We start from the raw sequence: 10,000 nt of genomic DNA on the forward strand, positions 1-10,000 counted from the left end.
GTGTGTGTATTGGCTCACTGGTAGACAGGGCGTGCAAGATATCAGTCACCATCGACCCCCCCCCCCCCTCCCCAACACGCACCCCACCTCTTGAGTCACACCAACCATACACAGAATCTGTCTCCATTGCAAACGAATGGGACTCAACTTACGTGGGGTCAGGAAGAGAATGATTGAATCCTGACAGTGCAGACCATTCAGCCCATCGAGTCTGTACCAACCCTCCCAGGGCACCCCTATCTGGGCCCACACCCCTCCCACCCAATCCCAGTCGCCGCATAACCCCACCTCGCCTTTAGACACTCGGGGCTGGTTTAGCTCACTGGGCTAAATCGCTGGCTTTCAAAGCAGACCAAGGCAGGCCAGCAGCACGGTTCGATTCCCGTAACAGCCTCCCCGAACAGGCGCCGGAATGTGGCGACTAGGGGCCTTTCACAGTAACTTCGTTTGAAGCCTACTCGTGACAATAAGCGAGTTTCATTTTCATTCACAGAGAACATACAGTGCCGAAAGAGGCCATTCGGCCCATCGAGTCTGCACCGACCCCACTTGAACCCTCACTTCCCCCCTATCCCCGTAACCCAATAACCCCTCTTAACCTTTTTGGTCGCTAAGGGGCAATTTATCACGGCCAATCCACCTAACCCCGCACGTCTTTCGGGACTTGTGGGAGGAAACCGGAGCACCCGGAGGAAACCCACACACACGCACACACGGGGAGAACGTGCAGACTCCGCACAGACAGTGACCCCAAGCCGGGAATCGAACCTGGGGCCCTGGAGCTGTGAGGCAACCCCTTGGAACCCGATGCAAACCCCGTCTAGGGGCTCCCCTGCTATTCTTCGGAAATAGCGGGATGTGTGGCAGGCGCAAGGTTGGGGGGGGGGGATTAGAATCACGCCCTGTCTTATTGAAGATAAGAACTCAAAGCTGGAGTGGGCCTCACAGCCCCTCCAGCCCCCCCCCCCGTCCGCCATTCAATACGATCGTATCTAATCCCCTCTCGGCCCCAACTCCACTCTCCTGCCCTTCTCCCATCATCCTCGATTCGTTGCCAATTGAAAATCGGTCGAGCTCCTCAAATTTACTCAATGTCCCAGCATCCGCTGTACTCTGGGCGAGTGACTTCCACAGATTCACCGCCCTTTGAGCGACGCGACGTTCTCCCATCTCCGTCTTAAATCTGCTATCCCCCACCCGGAAACATTGACCTCTCGTTCTATTGCCCCATGATGCACTATCGATGACCACAGAAGCGAGGTTGTAGTCCTAAACTGAAGGCTTTAACAGACAAGATGTTTCCCCCAGCTGCTCAGGTACAGAAAGGGAGCTGCGGGGGGTACACGGGCTCTTATACCCCGCCTTACTGGGCGGAGCTACCTTACAGCTCTAGCCAATGGGTGACTAGTGTTACATACCAATGGGCCAATCAGCAGCGAGCCTTCTCCACCAATGGTGTCTCGGCATTGCTAGGTACCGTAGTACCTCTAGTCATACTACCACAGCCCACAAGACGAAATGGGGTTTTATCACCTTACACGCAGTTCGATCTCTGATTCTTCTGAACTTGAGACATCTCGGCGTAAACTGCTCAATCGTTCTCCGCAAGACAAACCCCTCATCTCTGCAATCAATCTAGCGAACCTCCTCTAAACTGCCTCGAACACAATTACAGCCCGACTCAAATAAGGGGATCAAAAAGGGGGCAACACGGTAGCATGGTGGTTAGCATAAATGCTTCACAGCTCCAGGGTCCCAGGTTCGATTCCCGGCTGGGTCACTGTCTGTGTGGAGTCTGCACGTCCACAACCTGTGTGCGTGGGTTTCTTCCGGGTGCTCCGGTTTCCTCCCACAGTCCAAAGATGTGCGGGTTAGGTGGATTGGCCATGCTAAATTGCCCGTAGTGTCCTAAAAAGTAAGGTTAAGGGGGGCGGGGGGTTGTTGGGTTACGGGTATAGGGTGGATATGTGGGTTTGAGTAGGGTGATCATGGCTCGGCACAACATCGAGGGCCGAAGGGCCTGTTCTGTGCTGTACTGTTCTACGTTCTACGTAAAACTGTATTCCAGATGCAGTCTCCCCAATGTCCTGCACAGTTGTAGCAACACCCCCCCCCCCCCCCCAACTTTTATACTCTATCCCTCGAGCTATAAAGGCCAGGATCCCACTTCCGTGGCTGGCAGTCCCAGGTGTAGAAGACTCGCTGCCCATTGGCCCCAAAGTGTTGTCTTCTCATTGGTCGAGAGGAAGGTAGCTCCGCCTACCAGGCGGAGTATAAGAACCCGTGTTTTCCCAGCAGCCAGGTCATTCCTGTACTCCTGCTGCTGGGCACACTTCTTGTAGATTAAAGCCTTCGATTCAGACTACTCCTTTGTTTCTGTGTCCATTGATCGCGCATTACCTACAGGCTAATTTCCTGCAATTGATGCACGAGTACACCCAGATCCCTCTCCACCTATTTTAGTGTCATCTGCAAATTTGCCTATTGTGTCTTCTATCCCTACATCCCCTCCATTGTACCCTGAAGGTGGCAACGCAGGTCGATAGAATGGTCAAGAAGGCATACAGCATGCTTGCCTTCATCGGACGGGGTATTGAGTACAAGAGTCAGCAGGTCATGTTACAGTTGTATAGGACTTTGGTGAGGCCACATTTGGAATACTGCGTGCAGTTCTGGTCGCCACATTACCAGAAGGATGTGGATGCTTTAGAGAGGGTGCAGAGGAGGTTCACCAGGATGTTGCCTGGTATGGAGGGTGCTCGCTATGAAGAGAGGTTGAGTAGATTAGGATTGTTTTCATTGGAAAGACGGAGGTTGAGGGGGGGAACCTGATTGAGGTCTACAAAATCATGAGCGGTATGGACAGGGTGGATAGCAAGAAGCTTATTCCCCAGAGTGGGGGACTCAATTACTAGGGGTGACGAGTTCAAGGTGAGAGGGGAAAGTTTAAGGGAGATGTGCGTGGGAAATTTTTTACGCAGAGGGTGGTGGGTGCCTGGAATGCTTTACCAACGGAGGTGGTAGAGGCGGGCACGATAGCATCATTTAAGATGCATCCAGACAGGTATATGAACGGGCAGGAACAGAGGGAAGTAGATCCTTGGAAAATAGGCGAGAGGTTTAGATAAAGGATCTGGATCGGCTCAGGCTGGGAGGGCCGAAGGGCCTGTTCCTGTGCTGTAATTTTCTTTGTTCTCTTGTTCTTTGTACCCAGGGCATTGAATTGTATATATGTATGGAAATAGTACAGAAGTGAAACTGTTGCATGAATGATGCAAAGGGGGAGGGGTGTTATGTCTCAGAGAATACATCTCTGCAGGTTTCGTGTCATGTGATGTCTAGTGACATCAGCAGAGAGTGTTTTGTGTGGCATTCGCTGTTCTCCATCTCCGATTCTATCGAGCAACACCTCTTTCGTTGGGTTTGTAAGAATCCAGCGAATACGGTCCGAACCGACTCAATCTCTCCTCCTACGCCATCCCAGGATTCAGTCTGGTAAACCTTCGCTGCACTCCCTCGAGAGCAAGAACATCCTTCCTCAGAGAAGGAGACCAAAACTACCCACAATACTCCAAGTGTGACCTCACCAAGGCCCTGTCTAATTGCAGCAACACATCCCGGCTTCTATACTCGAAACCTCTCACAATGAAGGCCATTTCCTTTCTTTACCGCCTGCCATGCCTACATGCTTACCTTCAGCGAATGGTGCACAAGGACACCCAGGTCCCGCTGCACATTCCCCCTCTCCCAATCTATAGCCACTCAGATAATAATCTGCCTTCTCGTTTTTGCTTCCAAAGTGGATAACCTCACATAAACAACATAACGGGCTACAAAGCGAAGCCGAGCAGTATCTCTGGCAGCAGCGCACCCCTCCCCGATGAACTCAATGCATTCTATGCTCGGTTTGAGCAGGTAACCAATAATCCGCTATCGAGTGCCCCAGCAACCCATAATTCACCCATACCCACCATCACAGTTTCCGAAGTCAGATCGGCCTTCCTGAAAGTGAACCCACGGAAGGCGATGGGCCCGGACGGGATCCCTGGTCGTGCACTCAGAGCCTGCGCATACCAGCTGGCAGAGGTGTTCACAGACATCTTTAACCTATCCCTACTCCACTCCGAGGTCCCCACCTGCTTCAAGAAGACCACCATCATACCGGTACCAAAGAAGAACCAGGCAACGTGCCTCAATGACTACCGCCCGGTGGCCCTGACGTCAGTTGTAATGAAGTGCTTCGAGAGGCTGATCATGAAGCGCATCACCTCCATACTCCCGGAACGCCTTGATCCACTTCAATTCGCATACCGTCGCAACCGGTCCACATCAGACGCCATTTCCCTGGCCCTAAACTCATCCCTAGAGCATCTCGAAAACAAGGACTCCTACATGAGACTGTTCAGCACACTGGGCTAAATCGCTGGCTTTGAAAGCAGACCAAGGCAGGCCAGCAGCACGGTTCAATTCCTGTAACAGCCTCCCCGAACAGGTGCCGGAATGTGGTGACTAGGGGCTTTTCATAGTAACTTCATTGAAGCCTACTCGTGACAATAAGCCATTTTAATTTCATTTTTTTCATTTTATTTATTGACTACAGCTCCACCTTCAACGCCATAACCCCAGCCAATCTCATATCAAAGCTCCAAAACCTAGGACTTGGCTCTCCACTCTGCAACTGGATCCTTGATTTTCTGACCAAAGGCCACAGTCAGTAAGAATAAACACCAACACATCATCCACAATAGTCCTCAATACCAGGGCCCCGTAAGGCTGCGTACTTAGCCCCCTACTCTACTCCCTGTACACACATGACTGCGTGGCAAAACTTGGTTCCAACTCCATCTACAAGTTTGCCGACGACATGACCATAGTGGGCCGGATCTCGAATAACGACGAGTCAGAATACAGGAGGGAGATTGAGAACCTGGTGGAGTGGTGTAATGACAACAATCTATCCCTCAATGCCAGCAAAACTAAAGAGCTGGTCATCGACTTCAGGAAGCAAAGTACTGTACACACCCCTGTCAGCATCAACGGGGCCGAGGTGGAGATGGTTAGCAGTTTCAAATTCCTAGGGGTGCACATCACCAAAAATCTATCCTGGTCCACTCATGTCGACGCTACCACCAAGAAATCACAACAGCGCCTATACTTCCTCAGGAAACTAAGGAAATTCGGCATGGCCACATTAACCCTTACCAACTTTTACAGATGCATCATAGAAAGCATCCTATCGGGCTGCATCACAGCCTGGTATGGCAACTGCTCGGCCCAGGACCGCAAGGAACTTCAGAGAGTCGTGAACACCGCCCAGTCCATCACACGAACCTGCCTCCCATCCATTGATTCCATCTACACCTCCCGCTGCCTGGGGAAAGCGGGCAGCATAATCAAAGATCCCTCCCACCCGGCTTACTCACTTTTCCAACTTCTTCCATCGGGCAGGAGATACAGAAGTCTGAGAACACGGACGAACAGACTCAAAACCAGCTTCTTCCCCGCTGTTACCAGACTCCTAAACGACCCACTTATGGACTGACCTCATTAACACTACACCCTGTCTGCTTCATCCGATGCCGGTGTTTATGTAGTTACATTGTATACCTTGTGTTGCCCTATTATCTATTTTCTTTTATTCCCTTTTCTTCCCATGTACTGAATGATCTGTTGAGCTGCTCGCAGAAAAATACTTTTCACTGCACCTCGGTACACGTGACAATAAACAAATCCAATCCAATCTCATCCCTGTGATACCCCACAAGTCACTGCCTGCCAATTTGAAAAAGACACGTTAATTCCTTCTCATTATTTCTTGCCGCCGACCAGTTTTCTACCCATCTCAATACACTACGCCGAATCCCATGTGCTTTAATTTTTCACGCTAATCTTTTAGGCCGGACTTTGTCAAAAGCCATCTGAAAGTCCAAATATACCACATCCACTGGCTGTCCCTCGTCAACTCTACCAGTTACACCCTCGAAGAATTCCAGTAGATTTGTCAAGCATGATTTCCCCTTAATAAATCCATGCTGACTCTGTCCGATCCTGCCACTGGTTTCTAAGTGCTTTGCTATAATATCTATGATAAGGGCAGCGTGGTAGCATTGTGGATAGCACAATCGCTCCAGGGTCCCAGGTTCGATTCCGGCTTGGGTCACTGTCTGTGCGGAGTCTGCACATCCTCCCCGTGTGTGCGTGGGTTTCCTCCGGGTGCTCCGGTTTACTCCCACAGTCCAAAGATGTGCAGGTTAGGTGGATTGGCCATGATAAATTGCCCTTAGAGTCCAAAATTGCCCTTAGTGTTGGGTGGGGTTACTGGGTTATGGGGATAGGGTGGAGGTGTTAACCTTGGGTAGGGTGCTCTTTCCAAGAGCCGGTGCAGACTCGATGGGCCGAATGGCCTCCTTCTGCACTGTAAATTCTATGATAATCTAGGATAATGGATTCCCGAATTTCCCCACTGCCGATGTCAGGCTTACTCGTCGAAAATTCCCTAATTTTTCTCCATATTTCCCTTTTTAAATAGTGGAGTTACATAAGCCACCCTCCAATCTGCAGGGACAGCTCCAGAGTCTAAAGAATCCTGGAAGATGCCCACCAATGCGTCCACTATTTCTAGAACCACCTCCTTAAACACTCTGGGATGCAGATTCTCAGGCCCTGGGGATTTATCCGTCTTCAATCCCATCAATTTCCCCAATATCATTTCTCTACTAATGCTGATCTCTCAGAGGATACAGCAGGATTTAGATCGTTTGGAGACTTGGGCGGGGAGATGGCAGATGGAGTTTAATCCGGACAAATGTGAGGTAATGCATTTTGGAAGGTCTAATGCAGGTAGGGAATATACAGTGAATGGTAGAACCCTCAAGAGTATTGACAGTCAGAGAGATCTAGGTGTACAGGTCCACAGGTCACTGAAATGGGCAACACAGGTGGAGAAGGTAGTCAAGAAGGCAGACGGCATGCTTGCCTTCATTGGCCGGGGCATTGGGTAGAAGAATTGGCAAGTCATGTTGCAGCTGTATAGAACCTTAGTTAGGCCACACTTGGAATATAGTGTTCAATTCTGGTCGCCACACTACCAGAAGGATGTGGAGGCTTTAGAGAGGGTGCAGAAGAGATTGACCAGGATGTTGCCTGGTATGGAGGGCATTAGCTATGAGGAGCGGTTGAATAAACTCGGTTTGTTCTCACTGGAACGACGGAGGTTGAGGGGCGACCTGATAGAGGTCTACAAAATTATGAGGGGCATAGACAGAGTGGATAGTCAGAGGCTTTTTCCCCAGGATAGAGGGGTCAATTACTCGGGGGCATAGGTTTAAGGTGCGAGGGGCAAGGTTTAGAGGAGATGTACGAGGCAAGTTTTTTTTACACAGAGGGTAGTGGGTGCCTGGAACTCGCTGCCGGAGGAGGTGGTGGAAGCCGGGACGATAGTGACGTTTAAGGGGCATCTTGATAAATACATGAATAGGATGGGAATAGAGGGATACGGAGCCCGGAAGTGTAGAAGATTTTAGTTTAGACGGGCAGCATGGTCAGCGCAGGATTGGAGGGCCGAAGGGCCTGTTCCTGTGCTGTACTTTTCTTTGTTCTTGTTCTCGTTCCCTCTCACTAAACCTTTCATTCTCCAACAACCCATGTTGTGCAGGGTAGGTGGATTGGTCACACTAAATTTCCTCTTCATCGCAAATAATAAGAATTGGGTCCTCTAAATTTACAAAAGCAATAGTTGCTCAGCCATTTCTTTGTCCCCGATTATACGTTCCCCTGTTTCTGACTGTAAGGGACCTACATTTATCTTCATCAATGCTTCCAATACTAAGGAAGTTGAAGCACTTGTCAAGAGGAAGAAGAAGGCTTATGCTAGGATGAGACATGAAGGCTCAGTTAGGGCACTTGAGAGTTACAAGTTAGCCAGGAAGGACCTAAAGGGAGAGTTAAGAAGAGCGAGGAGAGGACACGAAAAGTCATTGGCGGATAGGATCAAGGAAAACCTTAAGGCTTTCTATAGGTATATCAGGAACAAAATAATGACTAGAGTAAGGTTAGGGCCAATCAAGGATAGTAGTGGAAAGTTGTGTGTGGAATCAGAGGAGATAGGGGAAGCGTTAAATGGATATTTTTCATCAGTGTTTACACTGGAGAAAGACAATGTTGTCGAGGAGAACACTCAGGTTCAGTCGACCAGGCTAGATGGAATTGAGGTTCAAAAGGAGGAGGTGTTAGCAATTTTAGAAAATGTCAAAATAGATAAGTCCCCTGGGCCAGATGGGATTTATCCTAGGATTCTCTGGGAAGCCAGGGAGGAGATTGCAGAGCCTTTGTCCTTGATCTTTATGTCGTCTTTGTCGACAGGAATAGTGCCGGAAGACTGGAGGATAGCAAATGTTGTCCCCTTGTTCAAGAAGGGGAGTAGAGACAACCCTGGTAATTATAGACCTGTGAGCCTTACTTCAATTGTGGGTAAAATGTTGGAAAAGGTTATAAGAGATAGGGTTTATAATCATCTTGAAAAGAACAAGTTGATTAGCGATAGTCAACACGGTTTTGTGAAGGGTAGGTCATGCCTCACAAACCTTACTGAGTTTTTTGAGACGGTGACCAAACAGGTGGATGAGGGTAAAGCGGTTGATGTGGTGTATATGGATTTCAGTAAGGCATTTGATAAAGTTCCCCACGGTAGGCTATTGCAGAAAATAAGGAAGTATGGGGTTGAAGGTGATTTAGCGGTTTGGATCAGTAATTGGCTAACTGAAAGTAGACAGAGGGTGGTGGTTGATGGCAAATGTTCATCCTGGAGTTCAGTTACTAGTGGTGTACCGCAAGGATCTGTTTTGGGGCCACTGCTGTTTGTCATTTTTATAAATGACCTGGAAGAGGGTATAGAAGGATGGGTTAGTAAATTTGCAGATGACACGAAGGTTGGTGGAGTTGTGGATAGTGCTGAAGGATGTTATAGGATACAGAGGGACATAGATAAGCTGCAGAGTTGGGCTGAGAGGCGGCAGATGGAGTTTAATGCGGATAAGTGTGAGGTGGTTCACTTTGGAAGGAGTAACAGGAATGCAGAGTACTGGGCTAATGGCAAGATTCTTGGTAGTGTAGATGAACAGAGAGATCTCGGCATCCAGGTACATAAATCCCTGAAAGTTGCCACCCAGGTTAATAGGGCTGTTAAGAAGGCATATGGTGTGCTAGCCTTTGTCAGTAGGGGGATTGAGTTTCGGAGCCACAAGGTCATGCTGCAGCTGTACATAACTCTGGTGCGGCCGCACCTGGAGTACTGCGTGCAGTTCTAGTCACCACATTATAGGAAGGATGGCAGAGAATTCCGCCCGTTGTTCTTGGCCAGTTTATGCGACATCCTCAGATCTCATACTATCCCTAATTTTCCTTGTAGGCCATGGATTAGCTTCTGTGCCCGACATGACTAAACAACTGTTGCCCGTTCTCCCCGTGCGTTCCTTCCATCTTTGCCATTGCCTTACCACTGTCATCCTTTTTAGTAATTCCATCACGGCCAACCCATGCCACAGAATAGTCAAGTACAGAAGAGGCCCATCGAGTCTGTGCTGATGCAATAAACGTTCTGACCTGCCCACCGAATCATATCAAAGTCGTTTTATTATAAAGATTCAGGACCCCAGTCACACAATCGACTACGTCATGCGTCACCTTGGTGAAATATTCTATCATGTTATGGTCGCTCATCCCCATCTCGTACAGCCAGATTGGCAACGATTCCCTTCTCATTACACAGTAATGGTCCGCAGGGGCTGGTTTAGCACAGGGCTATATCGCTGGCTTTGAAAGCAGACCAAGGCAGGCCAGCAGCACGGTTCAATTCCTGTAACAGCCTCCCTGAACAGGCGCCGGAATGTGGCGACTAGGGGCTTTTCACAGTAACTTCATTTGAAGGCGATTCGTGACAATAAGCCATTTTCATTTTTTCATTTCATTTCAGTACCCAGTCCAGGATAGCCTGCTCTCCGAT

The 10,000-nt window shown here is 49.2% G+C and overlaps 1 protein-coding gene across 1 annotated transcript in view; it reads left to right on the forward strand.

Annotated features, from left to right (window-relative positions):
• Positions 1-3,256, forward strand: part of LOC119960439 (Y+L amino acid transporter 1-like) — a 25,578-nt gene extending 22,322 nt beyond the window's left edge. The window contains exon 4 of the mRNA XM_038788163.1: positions 3,215-3,256. Coding sequence (XP_038644091.1) covers positions 3,215-3,256 — 42 coding nt within the window. The remainder of the gene's footprint in view (positions 1-3,214) is intronic.
• The last annotated feature ends 6,744 nt before the right edge of the window (positions 3,257-10,000 follow it).

The sequence above is a fragment of the Scyliorhinus canicula genome, unplaced genomic scaffold, assembly GCF_902713615.1.
Source record: "Scyliorhinus canicula unplaced genomic scaffold, sScyCan1.1, whole genome shotgun sequence".
Taxonomy (NCBI): domain Eukaryota; kingdom Metazoa; phylum Chordata; class Chondrichthyes; order Carcharhiniformes; family Scyliorhinidae; genus Scyliorhinus; species Scyliorhinus canicula.